The 21,393-nt window shown below is 73.9% G+C and overlaps 1 protein-coding gene across 1 annotated transcript in view; it reads left to right on the forward strand.

Moving 5' to 3' along the window:
• The window catches only part of LOC147086753 (uncharacterized), a gene marked incomplete at its 5' end in the record, with an annotated part of 30,943 nt that extends 10,731 nt beyond the window's left edge, over positions 1 to 20,212 (forward strand). The window contains 5 exons of the mRNA XM_085978314.1: positions 17,351 to 17,626; positions 17,734 to 17,853; positions 17,967 to 18,020; positions 18,985 to 19,247; positions 20,001 to 20,212. Of these exons, the coding sequence (XP_085834440.1) occupies positions 17,351 to 17,626; positions 17,734 to 17,853; positions 17,967 to 18,020; positions 18,985 to 19,247; positions 20,001 to 20,212 (925 nt within the window). The remainder of the gene's footprint in view (positions 1 to 17,350; positions 17,627 to 17,733; positions 17,854 to 17,966; positions 18,021 to 18,984; positions 19,248 to 20,000) is intronic.
• Between the last annotated feature and the right edge of the window lie 1,181 nt (positions 20,213 to 21,393).

A 21,393-nucleotide genomic window follows, 5' to 3' on the forward strand; every position in this document is an offset into this window, starting at 1 on the left:
CTGGTGTCCTGCACCGTGGGGCCTCGGCCCTTCCCCTGGTGTCCCTGCACCGTGGGGCCTCGGCCCTTCCCCTGGTGTCCCTACACCTTGGGGCCTCGGCCCTTCCCCTGGTGTCCCTGCACCGTGGGGCCTCGGCCCTTCCCCTGGTGTCCCTGCACCGTGGGGCCTTGGCCCTTCCCCGGGTGTCCCTGCGCCGTGGGACCCCGGCCCTTCCCCCGGTGTCCCTGCACCGTGGGGCCTCGGCCCTTCCCCTGGTGTCCCTACACCTTGGGGCTTCGGCCCTTCCCCTGGTGTCCCTGCACCGTGGGGCCTCGGCCCTTGCCCCGGTGTCCCCGCACCGTGGGGCCTCGGCCCTTCCCCTGGTGTCCCTACACCTTGGGGCCTCGGCCCTTCCCCTGGTGTCCCTGCACCGTGGGGCCTCGGCCCTTCCCCTGGTGTCCCTGCACCGTGGGGCCTTGGCCCTTCCCCGGGTGTCCCTGCGCCGTGGGACCCCGGCCCTTCCCCCGGTGTCCCTGCACCATGGGGCCTCGGCCCTTCCCCTGGTGTCCCTACACCTTGGGGCTTCGGCCCTTCCCCTGGTGACCCTGCACCGTGGGGCCTCTGCCCTTCCCCTGGTGTCCCTGCACCGTGGGGCCTCGGCCCTTCCCCTGGTGTCCTGCACCGAGGGGCCTCGGCCCTTCCCCTGGTGTCCTGCACCGTGGGGCCTCGGTTTTCCCCTGGTGTCCTGCACCGTGGGGACTCGGCCCTTCCCTTGGTGTCCCTGCACCGTGGGGCCTCGGCCCTTCGCCTGGTGTCCCTGCAACGTGGGCCCTCGGCCCTTCCCCCGGTGTCCCCGCACCGTGTAGCCTCGGCCCTTCCCCCGATGCCCCTGCACCGTGGGTCCTCGGCCCTTCCCCTGGTGTCCCTGCACCGTGGGGCCTCGCCCTTCCCCCGATGTCCTGCACCGTGGGGCCTCGGCCCTACCCCTGGTGTCCCTGCACCGTGGGTCCTCGGCCCTTCCCCTGGTGTCCCTGCACCGTGGGACCTCGGCCCTTCCCCTGGTGTCCCGGCGCCGTGGGACTCCGGCCCTTCCCCCGGTGTCCCAGCACCGTGGGGCCTCGGCTCTTCCCCTGGTGTCCCTGCCCCGTGGGGCCTCGGGCCTTCCCCTGGTGTCCTGCACCGAGGGGCCACGGCCCTTCCCCGGGTGTCCCTGCGCCGTGGGACCCCGGCCCTTCCCCCGGTGTCCCTGCACCGTGGGGCCTCGGCCCTTCCCCCGATGTCCTGCACCGTGGGGCCTCGGCCCTACCCCCGGTGTCCCTGCACCGTGGGGCCTCGGCCCTACCCCTGGTGTCCCTGCACCATGGGGCCTCGGCCCTTCCCCTGGTGTCCCTGCACCGTGGGGCCTCGGCCCTTCCCCGGGTGTCCTGCACCGTGGCGCCTCGGTTTTCCCCTGGTGTCCTGCACCGTGGGGCCTCGGCCCTTCCCCTGGTGTCCCTGCACCGTGGGGCCTCGGCCCTTCCCCTGGTGTCCTGCACCGTGGGGCCTTGGCCCTTCCCCTGGTGTCCCTACACCTTGGGGCCTCGGCCCTTCCCCTGGTGTCCCTGCACCGTGGGGCCTCGGCCCTTCCCCTGGTGTCCCTGCATCGTGGGGCCTCGGCCCTTCCCCTGGTGTCCCTGCACCGTGGGGCCTCGACCCTTCCCCCGGTGTCCCCGCACCGTGGAGCCTCGGCCCTTCCCCCGATGCCCCTGCACCGTGGGGCCTCGGCCCTTCCCCCGATGTCCCTGCCCCGTGGGGCCTCGGCCCTTCCCTGGTGTCCTGCACCGTGGGGCCTCGGCCCTTCCCCTGGTGTCCCTACACCTTGGGGCCTCGGCCCTACCCCAGGTGTCCCTGCACCGTGGGGCCTCGGCCCTTCCCCTGGTGTCCCTGCATCGTGGGGCCTCGGCCCTTCCCCTGGTGTCCCTGCACCGTGGGGCCTCGACCCTTCCCCCGGTGTCCCCGCACCGTGGAGCCTCGGCCCTTCCCCCGATGCCCCTGCACCGTGGGGCCTCGGCCCTTCCCCCGATGTCCCTGCACCGTGGGGCCTCGGCCCTTCCCCCGATGTCCTGCACCGTGGGGCCTCGGCCCTTCCCCTGGTGTCCCTGCACCGTGGGGCCTCGGCCCATCCCCTGGTCTCCCTGCACCCTGGTGCCTCGGCCCTTCCCCTGGTGTCCCTGCACCGTGGGGACTCCGGCCCTTCCCCCGGTGTCCCTGCACCGTGGGGCCTCGGCTCTTCCCTGGTGTCCCTGCCCCGTGGGGCCTCGGGCCTTCCCCTGGTGTCCTGCACCGAGGGGCCACGGCCCTTCCCCTGGTGTCCCTGCACCGTGGGGCCTCGACCCTTCCCCCGGTGTCCGCGCACCGTGGAGCCTCGGCCCTTCCCCCGATGCCCCTGCACCGTGGGGCCTCGGCCCTTCCCCCGATGTCCCTGCACCGTGGGGCCTCGGCCCTTCCCCCGATGTCCTGCACCGTGGGGCCTCGGCCCTTCCCCTGGTGTCCCTGCACCGTGGGGCCTCGGCCCATCCCCTGGTCTCCCTGCACCCTGGTGCCTCGGCCCTTCCCCTGGTGTCCCTGCACCGTGGGGCCTCGGCCCTTTTCCTGGTGTCCCCGCACCGTGGGGCCTCGGCCCTTCCCCTGGTGTCCCTGCACCGTGGGGCCTCGGCCCTTCCCCTGGTGTCCTGCACCGAGGGGCCTCTGCCCTTCCCCTGGTGTCCCTGCACCGTGGGGCCTCGGCCCTACCCCTGGTGTCCCTGCACTGTGGGGCCTCGGCCCTTCCCCTGGTGTCCTGCACCGAGGGGCCTCTGCCCTTCCCCTGGTGTCCCTGCACCGTGGGGCCTCGGCCCTACCCCTGGTGTCCCTGCACCATGGGGCCTCGGCCCTTCCCCTGGTGTCCCTGCACCGTGGGGCCTCGGCCCTTCCCCGGGTGTCCTGCACCGTGGGGCCTCAGTTTTCCCCTGGTGTCCTGCACCGTGGGGCCTCGGCTCTTCCCCTGGTGTCCCTGCACCGTGGGGCCTCGGCCCTTCCCCTGGTGTCCCTGCACCGTGGGGCCTTGGCCCTTCCCCGGGTGTCCCTGCGCCGTGGGACCCCGGCCCTTCCACGGTGTCCCTGCCCCGTGGGGCCTCGGCCCTTCCCCTGGTGTCCTGCACCGTGGGGCCTCGGCCCTTCCCCTGGTGTCCCTGCACCGTGGGGCCTCGGCCCTTCCCCTGGTGTCCCTGCACCGTGGGGCCTTGGCCCTTCCCCGGGTGTCCCTGCGCCGTGGGACCCCGGCCCTTCCCCCGGTGTCCCTGCACCGTGGGGCCTCGGCCCATCCCCTGGTGTCCCTACAACTTGGGGCTTCGGCCCTTCCCCTGGTGTCCTGCACCGTGGGGCCTCGGTTTTCCCCTGGTGTCCTGCACCGTGGGGACTCGGCCCTTCCCTTGGTGTCCCTGCACTGTGGGGCCTCGGCCCTTCGCCTGGTGTCCCTGCACCGTGGGGCCTCGGCCCTTCCCCCGGTGTCCCCGCACCGTGTAGCCTCGGCCCTTCCCCCGATGCCCCTGCACCGTGGGGCCTCGGCCCTTCCCCCGATGTCCTGCACCGTGGGGCCTCGGCCCTTCCCCGGTGTCCCCGCACCGTGTAGCCTCGGCCCTTCCCCCAATGCCCCTGCACCGTGGGGCCTCGGCCCTTCCCCCGATGTCCTGCACCGTGGGGCCTCGGCCCTACCCGTGGTGTCCCTGCACCGTGGGGCCTCGGCCCCTCCCCTGGTGTCCCTGCACCGTGGGACCTCGGCCCTTCCCCTGGTGTCCCTGCGCCGTGGGACCCCGGCCCTTCCCCCGGTGTCCCTGCCCCGTGGGGCCTCGGGCCTTCCCCTGGTGTCCTGCACTGAGGGGCCACGGCCCTTCCCCGGGTGTCCCTGCGCCGTGGGACCCCGGCCCTTCCCCCGGTGCCCCTGCACCGTGGGGCCTCGGCCCTTCCCCCGATGTCCTGCACCGTGGGGCCTCGGCCCTACCCCTGGTGTCCCTGCACCGTGGGGCCTCGGCCCTACCCCTGGTGTCCCTGCACCATGGGGCCTCGGCCCTTCCCCTGGTGTCCCTGCACCGTGGGGCCTCGGCCCTTCCCCGGGTGTCCTGCACCGTGGCGCCTCGGTTTTCCCCTGGTGTCCTGCACCGTGGGGCCTCGGCCCTTCCCCTGGTGTCCCTACATCTTGGGGCCTCGGCCCTTCCCCTGGTGTCCCTGCACCGTGGGGCCTCGGCCCTTCCCCTGGTGTCCCTGCACCGTGGGGCCTTGGCCCTTCCCCGGGTGTCCCTGCGCCGTGGACCCCGGCCCTTCCCCCGGTGTCCCTGCACCGTGGGGCCTCGGCCCTTCCCCTGGTGTCCCTGCACCGTGGGGCCTCGGCCCTTCCCCCGATGTCCTGCACCGTGGGGCCTCGGCCCTTCCCCTGGTGTCCTGCACCGTGGGGCCTCGGCCCTTCCCCTGGTGTCCTGCACCGTGGGGCCTCGGCCCTTCCCCTGGTGTCCCTACACCTTGGGGCCTCGGCCCTTCCCCTGGTGTCCCTGCACCGTGGGGCCTCGACCCTTCCCCCGGTGTCCCCGCACCGTGGAGCCTCGGCCCTTCCCCCGATGCCCCTGCACCGTGGGGCCTCGGCCCTTCCCCCGATGTCCCTGCACCGTGGGGCCTCGGCCCTTCCCCCGATGTCCTGCACCGTGGGGCCTCGGCCCTTCCCCTGGTGTCCCTGCACCGTGGGGCCTCGGCCCATCCCCTGGTCTCCCTGCACCCTGGTGCCTCGGCCCTTCCCCTGGTGTCCCCGCACCGTGGGGCCTCGGCCCTTCACCTGGTGTCCCTGCACCGTGGGGCCACGGCCGTTCCCCTGGTGTCCCTGCACCGTGGGGCCTCGGCCCTTCCCCTGGTGTCACTGCACCGTAGGGCCTCGGCCCTTCCCCCGGTGTCCCTGCACTGTCGGGCCGAGGCCCTTCCCCCGATGACCCTGCACTGTAGGGCCTCGGCGCTTCCCCCGATGTCCTGCACCGTGGGGCCTCGGCCCTACCCCAGGTGTCCCTGCACCGTGGGGCCTCGGCCCTTCCCCTGGTGTCCCTGCATCGTGGGGCCTCGGCCCTTCCCCTGGTGTCCTGCACCGAGGGGCCTCTGCCCTTCCCCTGGTGTCCCTGCACCGTGGGGTCTCGGCCCTTCCCCTGGTGTCCCTGCTCCGTGGGGCCCTCGGCCTTTCCCCCGGAGTCCCTGCACCGTGGGGTCTCGGCCCTTCCCCTGGTGTCCCTGCATCGTGGGGCCTCGGCCCTTCCCCTGGTGTCCCTGCACCGTGGGGCCTCGACCCTTCCCCCGGTGTCCCCGCACCGTGGAGCCTCGGCCCTTCCCCCGATGCCCCTGCACCGTGGGGCCTCGGCCCTTCCCCCGATGTCCCTGCACCGTGGGGCCTCGGCCCTTCCCCCGATGTCCTGCACCGTGGGGCCTCGGCCCTTCCCCTGGTGTCCCTGCACCGTGAGGCCTCGGCCCTTCCCCTGGTGCCCCTGCACCGTGAGGCCTCGGCCCTTCCCCTGGTGTTCCTGCACCGTGGGGCCTCGGCCCATCCCCTGGTCTCCCTGCACCCTGGTGCCTCGGCCCTTCCTCTGGTGTCCCTGCACCCTGGGGCCTCGGCCCTTTTCCTGGTGTCCCCGCACCGTGGGGTCTCGGCCCTTCCCCTGGTGTCCCTGCACCGTGGGGCCTCGGCCCTTCCCCCGGTGTCCCTGCTCCGTGGTGCCTCGGCCCTTCCCTCGGTGTCCCTGCACCGTGGGGTCTCGGCCCTTCCCCTGGTGTCCCTGCATCGTGGGGCCTCGGCCCTTCCCCCGGTGTCCCTGCTCCGTGGTGCCTCGGCCCTTCCCTCGGTGTCCCTGCACCGTGGGGTCTCGGCCCTTCCCCTGGTGTCCTGCACCGAGGGGCCTCGGCTCTTCCCCTGGTGTCCCTGCACCGTGGGGCCTCGGCCCTTCCCCTGGTGTCCCTGCACCGTGGGGCCTTGGCCCTTCCCCGGGTGTCCCTGCGCCGTGGGACCCCGGCCCTTCCACGGTGTCCCTGCCCCGTGGGGCCTCGGCCCTTCCCCTGGTGTCCTGCACCGTGGGGCCTCGGCCCTTCCCCTGGTGTCCCTGCACCGTGGGGCCTCGGCCCTTCCCCTGGTGTCCCTGCACCGTGGGGCCTTGGCCCTTCCCCGGGTGTCCCTGCGCCGTGGGACCCCGGCCCTTCCCCCGGTGTCCCTGCACCGTGGGGCCTCGGCCCATCCCCTGGTGTCCCTACAACTTGGGGCTTCGGCCCTTCCCCTGGTGTCCTGCACCGTGGGGCCTCGGTTTTCCCCTGGTGTCCTGCACCGTGGGGACTCGGCCCTTCCCTTGGTGTCCCTGCACTGTGGGGCCTCGGCCCTTCGCCTGGTGTCCCTGCACCGTGGGGCCTCGGCCCTTCCCCCGGTGTCCCCGCACCGTGTAGCCTCGGCCCTTCCCCCGATGCCCCTGCACCGTGGGGCCTCGGCCCTTCCCCCGATGTCCTGCACCGTGGGGCCTCGGCCCTTCCCCCGGTGTCCCCGCACCGTGTAGCCTCGGCCCTTCCCCCAATGCCCCTGCACCGTGGGGCCTCGGCCCTTCCCCGATGTCCTGCACCGTGGGGCCTCGGCCCTACCCGTGGTGTCCCTGCACCGTGGGGCCTCGGCCCTTCCCCCGATGTCCTGCACCGTGGGGCCTCGGCCCTTCCCCTGGTGTCCCTGCACCGTGGGGCCTCGGCCCTTCCCCCGATGTCCTGCACCGTGGGGCCTCGGCCCTTCCGCTGGTGTCCCCGCACCGTGGGTCTCGGCCCTTCGCCTGGTGTCCTGCACCGAGGGGCCTCGGCCCTTCCGCTGGTGACCTGCACCGTGGGGCCTCGGTTTTCCCCTGGTGTCCTGCACCGTGGGGCTTCTGCCCTTCCCCTGGTGTCCCTACACCTTGGGGCCTCAGCCCTTCCCCTGGTGTCCCTGCACCGGGGGGCCTCGGCCCTTCCCCCGGTGTCCCTGCACCGTGGGGCCTCGGCCCTTCCCTGGTGTCCTGCACCGAGGGGCCTCGGCCCTTCCCCTGGTGTCCTGCACCGTGGCGCCTCGGTTTTCCCCTGGTGTCCTGCACCGTGGGGCCTCGGCCCTTCCCCTGGTGTCCCTGCACCGTGGGGCCTCGGCCCTTCCCCTGGTGTCCCTGCACCGTGGGACCTTGGCCCTTCCCCGGGTGTCCCTGCGCCGTGGGACCCCGGCCCTTCCACGGTGTCCCTGCACCGTTGGGCCTCGGCCCTTGCCCCGGTGTCCCCGCACCGTGGGGCCTCGGCCCTTCCCCTGGTGTCCCTACACCTTGGGGCCTCGGCCCTTCCCCTGGTGTCCCTGCGCCGTGGGACCCCGGCCCTTCCCCCGGTGTCCCTGCACCATGGGGCCTCGGCCCTTCCCCTGGTGTCCCGACACCTTGGGGCTTCGGCCCTTCCCCTGGTGCCCCTACACCTTGGGGCCTCGGCCCTTCCCCTGGTGTCCCGACACCTTGGGGCCTCGGGCCTTCCCCTGGTGTCCTGCACCGAGGGGCCACGGCCCTTCCCCGGGTGTCCCTGCGCCGTGGGACCCCTGCCCTTCCCCCGGTGTCCCTGCACCGTGGGGCCTCGGCCCTTCCCCCGATGTCCTGCACCGTGGGGCCTCGGCCCTATCCCTGGTGTCCCTGCACCGTGGGGCCTCGGCCCTACCCCTGGTGTCCCTGCACCATGGGGCCTCGGCCCTTCACCTGGAGTCCCTGCACCGTGGGGCCACGGCCCTTCCCCGGGTGTCCTGCACCGTGGCGCCTCGGTTTTCCCCTGGTGTCCTGCACCGTGGGGACTCGGCCCTTCCCCTGGTGTCCCTGCACCGTGGGGCCTCGGCCCTTCCCCTGGTGTCCCTGCACCGTGGGGCCTTGGCCCTTCCCGGGTGTCCCTGCACCGTGGGGCCTCGGCCCTTCCCCGGGTGTCCTGCACCATGGCGCCTCGGTTTTCCCCTGGTGTCCTGCACCGTGGGGCCTCGGCCCTTCCCCTGGTGTCCCTGCACCGTGGGGCCTCGGCCCTTCCCCTGGTGTCCCTGCACCGTGGGGCCTTGGCCCTTCCCCGGGTGTCCCTGCGCCGTGGGACCCCGGCCCTTCCCCCGGTGTCCCTGCACCGTGGGGCCTCGGCCCTTCCCCTGGTGTCCCTACACCTTGGGGCTTCGGCCCTTCCCCTGGTGTCCTGCACCGTGGGGCCTCGGTTTTCCCCTGGTGTCCTGGACCGTGGGGCCTCGGCCCTTCCCCTGGTGTCCCTGCACCGTGGGGCCTCGGCCCTTCCCCTGGTGTCCCTGCACCGTGGGGCCTCGGCCGTTCCCCCGGTGTCCCTGCACCGTGGAGCCTCGGCCCTTCCAACGATGCCCCTGCACCGTGGGGCCTCGGCCTTTCCCCCGATGTCCTGCACCGTGGGGCCTCGGCCCTACCCCTGGCGTCCCTGCACCGTGGGGCCTCCTCCCTACCCCCGGTGTCCCTGCACCGTGAGGCCTCGGCCCTTCCCCTGGTGTCCCTGCACCGTGGGGCCTCGGCCCTTCCCCCGGTGTCCCTGCACCGTGGGGCCTCGGCCCTTCCCCTGGTGTCCCTGCTCCGTGGTGCCTCGGCCCTTCCCCTGGTGTCCCTGCACCGTGGGGCCTCGGCCCTTCCCCTGGTGTCCCTGCACCCTGGTGCCTCGGCCCTTCCCCTGGTGTCCCTGCACCGTGGGGCCTCGACCCTTCCCCCGGTGTCCCCGCACCGTGGAGCCTCGGCCCTTCCCCCGATGCCCCTGCACCGTGGGGCCTCGGCCCTTCCCCCGATGACCCTGCACCGTGGGGCCTCGGCCCTTCCCCCGATGTCCTGCACCGTGGGGCCTCGGCCCTTCCCCTGGTGTCCCCGCACCGTGGGGTCTCGGCCCTTCGCCTGGTGTCCTGCACCGAGGGGCCTCGGCCCTTCCGCTGGTGTCCTGCACCGTGGGGCCTCGGTTTTCCCCTGGTGTCCTGCACCGTGGGGCTTCTGCCCTTCCCCTGGTGTCCCTACACCTTGGGGCCTCAGCCCTTCCCCTGGTGTCCCTGCACCGGGGGGCCTCGGCCCTTCCCCCGGTGTCCCTGCACCGTGGGGCCTCGGCCCTTCCCCTGGTGTCCTGCACCGAGGGGCCTCGGCCTTTCCCCTGGTGTCCTGCACCGTGGCGCCTCGGTTTTGCCCTGGTGTCCTGCACCGTGGGGCCTCGGCCTTTCCCCGGGTGTCCTGCACCGTGGGGCCTCGGCCCTTCCCCTGGTGTCCCTGCACCGTGGGGCCTCGGCCCTTCCCCTGGTGTCCTGCACCGTGGCGCCTCGGTTTTACCCTGGTGTCCTGCACCGTGTGGCCTCGGCCCTTCCCCGGGTGTCCTGCACCGTGGGACCTCGGCCCTTCCCCTGGTGTCCCTGCACCGTGGGGCCTCGGCCCTTCCCCTGGTGTCCCTGCACCGTGGGGCCTCGGCCCTTCCCCTGGTGTCCCTGCACCGTGGGGCCTTGGCCCTTCCCCGGGTGTCCCTGCGCCTTGGGACCCCGGCCCTTCCACGGTGTCCCTGCACCGTTGGGCCTCGGCCCTTGCCCCGGTGTCCCCGCACCGTGGGGCCTCGGCCCTTCCCCTGGTGTCCCTACACCTTGGGGCCTCGGCCCTTCCCCTGGTGTCCCTGCGCCGTGGGACCCCGGCCCTTCCCCCGGTGTCCCTGCACCATGGGGCCTCGGCCCATCCCCTGGTGTCCCGACACCTTGGGGCTTCGGCCCTTCCCCTGGTGCCCCTACACCTTGGGGCCTCGGCCCTTCCCCTGGTGTCCCGACACCTTGGGGCCTCGGCCCTTCCCCTGGTGTCCCTGCACCGTGGGGCCTTGGCCCTTCCCCTGGTGACCCTGCACCGTGTGGCCTCCGCCCTTCCCCTGGTGTCCCTGCACCGTGGGGCCTCGGCCCTTCCCCTGGTGTCCTGCACCGAGGGGCCTCGGCCCTTCCCCTGGTGTCCTGCACCGTGGGGCCTCGGTTTTCCCCTGGTGTCCTGCACCGTGGGGACTCGGCCCTTCCCTTGGTGTCCCTGCACCGTGGGGCCTCGGCCCTTCGCCTGGTGTCCCTGCACCGTGGGGCCTCGGCCCTTCCCCCGGTGTCCCCGCACCGTGTAGCCTCGGCCCTTCCCCCGATGCCCCTGCACCGTGTGGCCTCGGCCCTTCCCCCGATGTCCTGCACCGTGGGGCCTCGGCCCTACCCCTGGTGTCCCTGCACCGTGGGGCCTCGGCCCTTCCCCTGGTGTCCCTGCACCGTGGGACCTCGGCCCTTCCCCTGGTGTCCCTGCGCCGTGGGACCCCGGCCCTTCCCCCGGTGTCCCTGCACCGTGGGGCCTCGGCTCTTCCCCTGGTGTCCCTGCCCCGTGGGGCCTCGGGCCTTCCCCTGGTGTCCTGCACCGAGGGGCCACGGCCCTTCCCCGGGTGTCCCTGCGCCGTGGGACCCCGGCCCTTCCCCCGGTGTCCCTGCACCGTGGGGCCTCGGCCCTTCCCCCGATGTCCTGCACCGTGGGGCCTCGGCCCTATCCCTGGTGTCCCTGCACCGTGGGGCCTCGGCCCTACCCCTGGTGTCCCTGCACCATGGGGCCTCGGCCCTTCCCCTGGAGTCCCTGCACCGTGGGGCCACGGCCCTTCCCCGGGTGTCCTGCACCGTGGCGCCTCGGTTTTCCCCTGGTGTCCTGCACCGTGGGGACTCGGCCCTTCCCCTGGTGTCCCTGCACCGTGGGGCCTCGGCCCTTCCCCTGGTGTCCCTGCACCGTGGGGCCTTGGCCCTTCCCCGGGTGTCCCTGCGCCATGGGGCCTCGGCCCTTCCCCTGGTGTCCCTGCACCGTGGGGCCTCGGCCCTTCCCCTGGTGTCCCTGCACCGTGGGGCCTTGGCCCTTCCCCGGGTGTCCCTGCGCCGTGGGACCCCGGCCCTTCCCCCGGTGTCCCTGCACCGTGGGGCCTCGGCCCTTCCCCTGGTGTCCCTACACCTTGGGGCTTCGGCCCTTCCCCTGGTGTCCTGCACCGTGGGGCCTCGGTTTTCCCCTGGTGTCCTGCACCGTGGGGCCTCGGCCCTTCCCCTGGTGTCCCTGCACCGTGGGGCCTCGGCCCTTCCCCTGGTGTCCCTGCACCGTGGGGCCTCGGCCGTTCCCCCGGTGTCCCTGCACCGTGGAGCCTCGGCCCTTCCAACGATGCCCCTGCACCGTGGGGCCTCGGCCTTTCCCCCGATGTCCTGCACCGTGGGGCCTCGGCCCTACCCCTGGCGTCCCTGCACCGTGGGGCCTCCTCCCTACCCCCGGTGTCCCTGCACCGTGAGGCCTCGGCCCTTCCCCTGGTGTCCCTGCACCGTGGGGCCTCGGCCCTTCCCCCGGTGTCCCTGCACCGTGGGGCCTCGGCCCTTCCCCTGGTGTCCCTGCACCGTGGGGCCTCTGCCCTTCCCCTGGTATCCCTGCACCGTGGGGTCTCGGCCCTTCCCCTGGTGTCCCTGCACCATGGGGCCCTCGGCCTTTCCGCCGGAGTCCCTGCACCGTGGTGCCTCGGCCCTTCCCTCGGTGTCCCTGCACCGTGGGGTCTCGGCCCTTCCCCTGGTGTCCCTGCACCGTGGGGCCTCTGCCCTTCCCCTGGTGTCCCTACACCTTGGGGCCTCAGCCCTTCCCCTGGTGTCCCTGCACCGTGGGGCCTCGGCCCTTCCCCCGGTGTCCCTGCACCGTGGGGCCTCGGCCCTTCCCCTGGTGTCCTGCACCGAGGGGCCTCGGCCCTTCCCCTGGTGTCCTGCACCGTGGCGCCTCGGTTTTCCCCTGGTGTCCTGCACCGTGGGGCCTCGGCCCTTCCCCTGGTGTCCCTGCACCGTGGGGCCTCGGCCCTTCCCCTGGTGTCCCTGCACCGTGGGGCCTTGGCCCTTCCCCGGGTGTCCCTGCGCCGTGGGACCACGGCCCTTCCACGGTGTCCCTGCACCGTGGGGCCTCGGCCCTTGCCCCGGTGTCCCCGCACCGTGGGGCCTCGGCCCTTCCCCTGGTGTCCCTACACCGTGGGGCCTTGGCCCTTCCCCGGGTGTCCCTGCGCCGTGGGGACCCGGCCCTTCCCCCGGTGTCCCTGCACCATGGGGCCTCGGCCCTTCCCCTGGTGTCCCTACACCTTGGGGCTTCGGCCCTTCCCCTGGTGACCCTGCACCGTAGGGCCACCGCCCTTCCCCTGTTGTCCCTGCACCGTGGGGCCACGGCCCTTCCCTCGGTGTCCCTGCACCGTGGGGTCTCGGCCCTTCCCCTGGTGTCCCTGCACCGTGGGGCCTCGGCCCTTCCCCTGGTGTCCCTGCACCGTGGTGCCTCGGCCCTTCCCTCGGTGTCCCTGCACCGTGGGGTCTCGGCCCTTCCCCGGTGTCCCTGCACCGTGGGGCCCTCGGCCCTTCCGCCGGAGTCCCTGCACCGTGGTGCCTCGGCCCTTCCCTCGGTGTCCCTGCACCGTGGGGTCTCGGCCCTTCCCCTGGTGTCCCTGCACCGTGGGTCCTCGGCCCTTCCCCTGGTGTCCCTGCACCGTGGGACCTCGGCCCTTCCCCTGGTGTCCCTGCGCCGTGGGACTCCGGCCCTTCCCCCGGTGTCCCTGCACCGTGGGGCCTCGGCTCTTCCCCTGGTGTCCCTGCCCCGTGGGGCCTCGGGCCTTCCCCTGGTTTCCTGCACCGAGGGGCCACGGCCCTTCCCCGGGTGTCCCTGCGCCGTGGGACCCCGGCCCTTCCCCCGGTGTCCCTGCACCGTGGGGCCTCGGCCCTTCCCCCGATGTCCTGCACCGTGGGGCCTCGGCCCTACCCCTGGTGTCCCTGCACCGTGCGGCCTCGGCCCTACCCCTGGTGTCCCTGCACCATGGGGCCTCGGCCCTTCCCCTGGTGTCCCTGCACCGTGGGGCCTCGGCCCTTCCCCTGGTGTCCCTGCACCGTGCGGCCTTGGCCCTTCCCCGGGTGTCCCTGCGCCGTGGGACCTCGGCCCTTCCACGGTGTCCCTGCACCGTGGGGCCTCGGCCCTTGCCCCGGTGTCCCCGCACCGTGGGGCCTCGGCCCTTCCCCTGGTGTCCCTACACCTTGGGGCCTCGGCCCTTCCCCTGGTGTCCCTGCACCGTGGGGCCTCGGCCCTTCCCCTGGTGTCCCTGCACCGTGGGGCCTTGGCCCTTCCCCGGGTGTCCCTGCGCCGTGGGGCCCCGGCCCTTCCCCCGGTGTCCCTGCACCATGGGGCCTCGGCCCTTCCCCTGGTGTCCCTACACCTTGGGGCTTCGGCCCTTCCCCTGGTGACCCTGCACCGTGGGGCCTCCGCCCTTCCCCTGGTGTCCCTGCACCGTGGGGCTTCGGCCCTTCCCTCGGTGTCCCTGCACCGTGGGGTCTCGGCCCTTCCCCTGGTGTCCCTGCAACGTGGGGCCTCGGCCCTTCCCCTGGTGTCCCTGCACCGTGGGGCCTCGGCCCTTCCCCTGGTGTCCCTGCACCGTGGGGCCTTGGCCCTTCCCCGGGTGTCCCTGCGCCGTGGGACCCCGGCCCTTCCCCCGGTGTCCCTGCACCATGGGGCCTCGGCCCTTCCGCTGGTGTCCCTACACCTTGGGGCTTCGGCCCTTCCCCTGGTGACCCTGCACCGTGGGGCCTCCGCCCTTCCCCTGGTGTCCCTGCACCGTGGGGCCTCGGCCCTTCCCCTGGTGTCCTGCACCGAGGGGCCTCGGCCCTTCCCCTGGTGTCCTGCACCGTGGGGCCTCGGTTTTCCCCTGGTGTCCTGCACCGTGGGGACTCGGCCCTTCCCTTGGTGTCCCTGCACCGTAGGGCCTCGGCCCTTCGCCTGGTGTCCCTGCACCGTGGGGCCTCGGGCCTTCCCCCGGTGTCCCCGCACCATGTAGCCTCGGCCCTTCCCCCGATACCCCTGCACCGTGGGGCCTCGGCCCTTCCCCCGATGTCCTGCACCGTGGGGCCTCGGCCTTACCCCTGGTGTACCTACACCGTGGGTCCTCGGCCCTTCCCCTGGTGTCCCTGCACCGTGGGACCTCGGCCCTTCCCCTGGTGTCCCTGCGCCGTGGGACTCCGGCCCTTCCCCCGGTGTCCCTGCACCGTGGGGCCTCGGCGCTTCCCCTGGTGTCCCTGCCCCGTGGGGCCTCGGGCCTTCCCCTGGTGTCCTGCACCGAGGGGCCACGGCCCTTCCCCGGGTGTCCCTGCGCCGTGGGACCCCGGCCCTTCCCCCGGTGTCCCTGCACCGTGGGGCCTCGGCCCTTCCCCCGATGTCCTGCACCGTGGGGCCTCGGCCCTACCCCTGGTGTCCCTGCACCGTGGGGCCTCGGCCCTACCCCTGGTGTCCCTGCACCGTGGGGCCTCGGCCCTTCCCCTGGTGTCCCTGCACCGTGGGGCCTCGGCCCTTCCCCGGGTGTCCCTGCACCGTGGCGCCTCGGTTTTCCCCTGGTGTCCTGCACCGTGGGGCCTCGGCCCTTCCCCTGGTGTCCCTGCACCGTGGGGCCTCGGCCCTTCCCCTGGTGTCCCTGCACCGTGGGGCCTTGGCCCTTCCCCGGGTGTCCCTGCGCCGTGGGACCCCGGCCCTTCCACGGTGTCCCTGCACCGTGGGGCCTCGGCCCTTGCCCCGGTGTCCCCGCACCGTATGGCCTCGGCCCTTCCCCTGGTGTCCCTACACCTTGGGGCCTCGGCCCTTCCCCTGGTGTCCCTGCACATTGGGGCCTCGGCCCTTCCCCTGGTGTCCCTGCACCGTGGGGCCTTGGCCCTTCCCCGGGTGTCCCTGCGCCGTGGGACCCCGGCCCTTCCCCCGGTGTCCCTGCACCGTGGGGCCTCGGCCCTTCCCCTGGTGTCCCTGCACCGTGGGGCCTCGGCCCTTCCCCTGGTGTCCCTACACCTTGGGGCTTCGGCCCTTCCCCTGGTGTCCTGCACCGTGGGGCCTCGGTTTTCCCCTGGTGTCCTGCACCGTGGGGCCTCGGCCCTTCCCCTGGTGTCCCTGCACCGTGGGGCCTCGGCCCTTCCCCTGGTGTCCCTGCACCGTGTAGCCTCGGCCCTTCCCCCGATGCCCCTGCACCGTGGGGCCTCGGCCCTTCCCCCGATGTCCTGCACCGTGGGGCCTCGGCCCTACCCCTGGTGTCCCTGCACCGTGGGTCCTCGGCCCTTCCCCTGGTGTCCCTGCACCGTGGGACCTCGGCCCTTCCCCCGGTGTCCCTGCACCGTGGGGCCTCGGCGCTTCCCCTGGTGTCCCTGCCCCGTGGGGCCTCGGGCCTTCCCCTGGTGTCCTGCACCGAGGGGCCACGGCCCTTCCCCGGGTGTCCCTGCGCCGTGGGACTCCGGCCCTTCCCCCGGTGTCCCTGCACCGTGGGGCCTCGGCCCTTCCCCTGGTGTCCCTGCACCGTGGGGCCTCGGCCCTTCCCCTGGTGTCCCTGCACCGTGGGGCCTCGGCCCTTCCCCCGATGCCCCTGCACCGTGGGGCCTCGGCCCTTCCCCCGATGTCCTGCACCGTGGGGCCTCGGCCCTACCCCTGGTGTCCCTGCACCGTGGGTCCTCGGCCCTTCCCCTGGTGTCCCTGCACCGTGGGACCTCGGCCCTTCCCCTGGTGTCCCTGCGCCGTGGGACTCCGGCCCTTCCCCCGGTGTCCCTGCACCGTGGGGCCTCGGCTCTTCCCCTGGTGTCCCTGCACCGTGGGGCCTCGGCCCTTCCCCTGGTGTCCCTGCACCGTGGGGCCTCAGCCCTTCCCCGGGTGTCCTGCACCGTGGCGCCTCGGTTTTCCCCTGGTGTCCTGCACCGTGGGGCCTCGGCCCTTCCCCTGGTGTCCCTGCACCGTGGGGCCTCGGCCCTTCCCCTGGTGTCCCTGCACCGTGGGACCCCGGCCCTTCCACGGTGTCCCTGCACCGTGGGGCCTCGGCCCTTGCCCCGGTGTACCCGCACCGTATGGCCTCGGCCCTTCCCCTGGTGTCCCTACACCTTGGGGCCTCGGCCCTTCCCCTTGTGTCCCTGCACCGTGGGGCCTCGGCCCTTCCCCTGGTGTCCCTGCACCGTGGGGCCTCGGCCCTTCCCCTGGTGTCCCTGCACCGTGGTGCCTCGGCCCTTCCCTCGGTGTCCCTGCACCGTGGGGTCTCGGCCCTTCCCCTGGTGTCCCTGCACCGTGGGGCCCTCGGCCCTTCCCCCGGAGTCCCTGCACCGTGGTGCCTCGGCCCTTCCCCTGGTGTCCCTGCACCGTGGGGCCTCGGCCCTTCCCCTGGTGTCCTGCACCGAGGGGCCTCGGTTTTCCCCTGGTGTCCTGCACCGAGGGGCCTCGGCCCTTCCCCTGGCGTCCTGCACCGTGGGGCCTCGGTTTTCCCCTTGTGTCCTGCAGCGTGGGGCCTCGGCCCTTCCCCTGGTCTCCCTGCACCGTGGGGCCTCGGCCCTTCCCCTGGTGTCCCTGCACCGTGGGGCCTCGGCCCTTTCCCCGGTGTCCCCGCACCGTGGAGCCTCGGCCCTTCCCCCGATGCCCCTGCACCGTGGGGCCTCGGCCCTTCCCCCGATGTCCTGCACCGTGGGGCCTCGGCCCTACCCCTGGTGTCCCTGCACCGTGGGGCCTCGGCCCTACCCCCGGTGTCCCTGCACCGTGAGGCCTTGGCCCTTCCCCTGGTGTCCCTGCACCGTGGGGCCTTGGCCCTTCCCCGGGTGTCCCTGCGCCGTGGGACCCCGGCCCTTCCCCCGGTGTCCCTGCACCGTGGGGCCTCGGCCCTTCCCCTGGTGTCCCTACACCTTGGGGCTTCGGCCCTTCCCCTGGTGTCCTGCACCGTGGGGCCTCGGTTTTCCCCTGGTGTCCTGCACCGTGGGGCCTCGGCCCTTCCCCTGGTGTCCCTGCACCGTGGGGCCTCGGCCCTTCCCCTGGTGTCCCTGCACCGTGGGGCCTCGGCCGTTCCCCCGGTGTCCCTGCACCGTGGAGCCTCGGCCCTTCCCCCGATGCCCCTGCACCGTGGGGCCTCGGCCCTTCCCCCGATGTCCTGCACCGTGGGGCCTCGGCCCTACCCCTGGTGTCCCTGCACCGTGGGGCCTCGTCCCTACCCCCGGTGTCCCTGCACCGTGAGGCCTCGGCCCTTCCCCTGGTGTCCCTGCACCGTGGGGCCTCGGCCCTTCCCCCGGTGTCCCTGCACCGTGGGGCCTCGGCCCTTCCCCTGGTGTCCCTGCACCGTGGGGCCTCTGCCCTTCCCCTAGTGTCCCTGCACCGTGGTGCCTCGGCCCTTCCCTCGGTGTCCCTGCACCGTGGGGTCTCGGCCCTTCCCCCGGTGTCCCTGCACCGTGGGGCCTCGGCCCTTCCCCCGATGTCCTGCACCGTGGGGCCTCGGCCCTACCCCTGGTGTCCCTGCACCGTGGGGCCTCGGCCCTACCCCTGGTGTCCCTGCACCGTGGGGCCTCGGCCCTTCCCCTGGTGTCCCTGCACCGTGGGGCCTCGGCCCTTCCCCGGGTGTCCCTGCACCGTGGCGCCTCGGTTTTCCCCTGGTGTCCTGCACCGTGGGGCCTCGGCCCTTCCCCTGGTGTCCCTGCACCGTGGGGCCTCGGCCCTTCCCCTGGTGTCCCTGCACCGTGGGGCCTTGGCCCTTCCCCGGGTGTCCCTGCGCCGTGGGACCCCGGCCCTTCCACGGTGTCCCTGCACCGTGGGGCCTCGGCCCTTGCCCCGGTGTCCCCGCACCGTATGGCCTCGGCCCTTCCCCTGGTGTCCCTACACCTTGGGGCCTCGGCCCTTCCCCTGGTGTCCCTGCACATTGGGGCCTCGGCCCTTCCCCTGGTGTCCCTGCACCGTGGGGCCTTGGCCCTTCCCCCGGGTGTCCCTGCGCCGTGGGACCCCGGCCCTTCCCCCGGTGTCCCTGCACCGTGGGGCCTCGGCCCTTCCCCTGGTGTCCCTGCACCGTGGGGCCTCGGCCCTTCCCCTGGTGTCCCTACACCTTGGGGCTTCGGCCCTTCCCCTGGTGTCCTGCACCGTGGGGCCTCGGTTTTCCCCTGGTGTCCTGCACCGTGGGGCCTCGGCCCTTCCCCTGGTGTCCCTGCACCGTGGGGCCTCGGCCCTTCCCCTGGTGTCCCTGCACCGTGTAGCCTCGGCCCTTCCCCCGATGCCCCTGCACCGTGGGGCCTCGGCCCTTCCCCCGATGTCCTGCACCGTGGGGCCTCGGCCCTACCCCTGGTGTCCCTGCACCGTGGGTCCTCGGCCCTTCCCCTGGTGTCCCTGCACCGTGGGACCTCGGCCCTTCCCCCGGTGTCCCTGCACCGTGGGGCCTCGGCGCTTCCCCTGGTGTCCCTGCCCCGTGGGGCCTCGGGCCTTCCCCTGGTGTCCTGCACCGAGGGGCCACGGCCCTTCCCCGGGTGTCCCTGCGCCGTGGGACTCCGGCCCTTCCCCCGGTGTCCCTGCACCGTGGGGCCTCGGCCCTTCCCCTGGTGTCCCTGCACCGTGGGGCCTCGGCCCTTCCCCTGGTGTCCCTGCACCGTGGGGCCTCGGCCCTTCCCCCGATGCCCCTGCACCGTGGGGCCTCGGCCCTTCCCCCGATGTCCTGCACCGTGGGGCCTCGGCCCTACCCCTGGTGTCCCTGCACCGTGGGTCCTCGGCCCTTCCCCTGGTGTCCCTGCACCGTGGGACCTCGGCCCTTCCCCTGGTGTCCCTGCGCCGTGGGACTCCGGCCCTTCCCCCGGTGTCCCTGCACCGTGGGGCCTCGGCTCTTCCCCTGGTGTCCCTGCACCGTGGGGCCTCGGCCCTTCCCCTGGTGTCCCTGCACCGTGGGGCCTCAGCCCTTCCCCGGGTGTCCTGCACCGTGGCGCCTCGGTTTTCCCCTGGTGTCCTGCACCGTGGGGCCTCGGCCCTTCCCCTGGTGTCCCTGCACCGTGGGGCCTCGGCCCTTCCCCTGGTGTCCCTGCACCGTGGGACCCCGGCCCTTCCACGGTGTCCCTGCACCGTGGGGCCTCGGCCCTTGCCCCGGTGTACCCGCACCGTATGGCCTCGGCCCTTCCCCTGGTGTCCCTACACCTTGGGGCCTCGGCCCTTCCCCTTGTGTCCCTGCACCGTGGGGCCTCGGCCCTTCCCCTGGTGTCCCTGCACCGTGGGGCCTCGGCCCTTCCCCTGGTGTCCCTGCACCGTGGTGCCTCGGCCCTTCCCTCGGTGTCCCTGCACCGTGGGGTCTCGGCCCTTCCCCTGGTGTCCCTGCACCGTGGGGCCCTCGGCCCTTCCCCCGGAGTCCCTGCACCGTGGTGCCTCGGCCCTTCCCCTGGTGTCCCTGCACCGTGGGGCCTCGGCCCTTCCCCTGGTGTCCTGCACCGAGGGGCCTCGGTTTTCCCCTGGTGTCCTGCACCGAGGGGCCTCGGCCCTTCCCCTGGCGTCCTGCACCGTGGGGCCTCGGTTTTCCCCTTGTGTCCTGCAGCGTGGGGCCTCGGCCCTTCCCCTGGTGTCCCTGCACCGTGGGGCCTCGGCCCTTCCCCTGGTGTCCCTGCACCGTGGGGCCTCGGCCCTTTCCCCGGTGTCCCCGCACCGTGGAGCCTCGGCCCTTCCCCGATGCCCCTGCACCGTGGGGCCTCGGCCCTTCCCCCGATGTCCTGCACCGTGGGGCCTCGGCCCTACCCCTGGTGTCCCTGCACCGTGGGGCCTCGGCCCTACCCCCGGTGTCCCTGCACCGTGAGGCCTTGGCCCTTCCCCTGGTGTCCCTGCACCGTGGGGCCTTGGCCCTTCCCCGGGTGTCCCTGCGCCGTGGGACCCCGGCCCTTCCCCCGGTGTCCCTGCACCGTGGGGCCTCGGCCCTTCCCCTGGTGTCCCTACACCTTGGGGCTTCGGCCCTTCCCCTGGTGTCCTGCACCGTGGGGCCTCGGTTTTCCCCTGGTGTCCTGCACCGTGGGGCCTCGGCCCTTCCCCTGGTGTCCCTGCACCGTGGGGCCTCGGCCCTTCCCCTGGTGTCCCTGCACCGTGGGGCCTCGGCCGTTCCCCCGGTGTCCCTGCACCGTGGAGCCTCGGCCCTTCCCCCGATGCCCCTGCACCGTGGGGCCTCGGCCCTTCCCCCGATGTCCTGCACCGTGGGGCCTCGGCCCTACCCCTGGTGTCCCTGCACCGTGGGGCCTCGTCCCTACCCCCGGTGTCCCTGCACCGTGAGGCCTCGGCCCTTCCCCTGGTGTCCCTGCACCGTGGGGCCTCGGCCCTTCCCCCGGTGTCCCTGCACCGTGGGGCCTCGGCCCTTCCCCTGGTGTCCCTGCACCGTGGGGCCTCTGCCCTTCCCCTAGTGTCCCTGCACCGTGGTGCCTCGGCCCTTCCCTCGGTGTCCCTGCACCGTGGGGTCTCGGCCCTTCCCCCGGTGTCCCTGCACCGTGGGGCCCTCGGCTCTTCCCCCGGAGTCCCTGCACCGTGGTGCCTCGGCCCTTCCCTCGGTGTCCCTGCACCGTGGGGTCTCAGCCCTTCCCCTGGTGTCCCTGCACCGTGGGGCTTCGGCCGTTCCCCTGGTGTCCCTGCACCGTGGGGCCTCGGCCCTTCCCCTTGTGTCCTGCACCAAGGGGCCTCGGCCCTTCCCCTGGTGCCCTGCACCGTCGGGCCTCGGTTTTCCCCTGGTGTCCTGCACCGTGGGGCCTCGGCCCTTCCCCTGGTGTCCCTGCACCGTGGGGCCTCGGCCCTTCCCCTGGTGTCCTGCACCGAGGGGCCTCGGCCCTTCCCCTGGTGTCCTGCACCGTGGCGTCTCGGTTTACCCCTGGTGTCCTGCACCGTGGGGCCTCGGTTTTCCCCTGGTGTCCTGCACCGTGGGGCCTCTGCCCTTCCCCTGGTGTCCCTACACCTTGGGGCCTCAGCCCTTCCCCTGGTGTCCCTGCACCGTGGGGCCTCGGCCCTTCCCCCGGTGTCCCTGCACCGTGGGGCCTCGGCCCTTCCCCTGGTGTCCCTGCACCGTGGGGCCTCGGCCCTTCCCCTGGTGTCCTGCACCGAGGGGCCTCGGCCCTTCCCCTGGTGTCCCTGCACCGTGGGGCCTCGGCCCTTCCCCTGGTGTCCCTACACCTTGGGGCTTCGGCCCTTCCCCTGGTGTCCTCCACCGTGGGGCCTCGGTTTTCCCCTGGTGTCCTGCACCGTGGGGCCTCGGCCCTTCCCCTGGTGTCCCTGCACCGTGGGGCCTCGGCCCTTCCCCTGGTGTCCCTGCACCGTGTAGCCTCGGCCCTTCCCCCGATGCCCCTGCACCGTGGGCCTCGGCCCTTCCCCCGATGTCCTGCACCGTGGGCCTCGGCCCTACCCCTGGTGTCCCTGCACCGTGGGTCCTCGGCCCTTCCCCTGGTGTCCCTGCACCGTGGGACCTCGGCCCTTCCCCCGGTGTCCCTGCACCGTGGGGCCTCGGCGCTTCCCCTGGTGTCCCTGCCCCGTGGGGCCTCGGGCCTTCCCCTGGTGTCCTGCACCGAGGGGCCACGGCCCTTCCCCGGGTGTCCCTGCG

The sequence above is a fragment of the Somniosus microcephalus genome, unplaced genomic scaffold (genome assembly GCF_052327205.1).
Source record: "Somniosus microcephalus isolate GS21.2 unplaced genomic scaffold, FLI_Smic_1.0 unresolved_chr7, whole genome shotgun sequence".
Classification (NCBI taxonomy): Eukaryota; Metazoa; Chordata; class Chondrichthyes; order Squaliformes; family Somniosidae; genus Somniosus; species Somniosus microcephalus.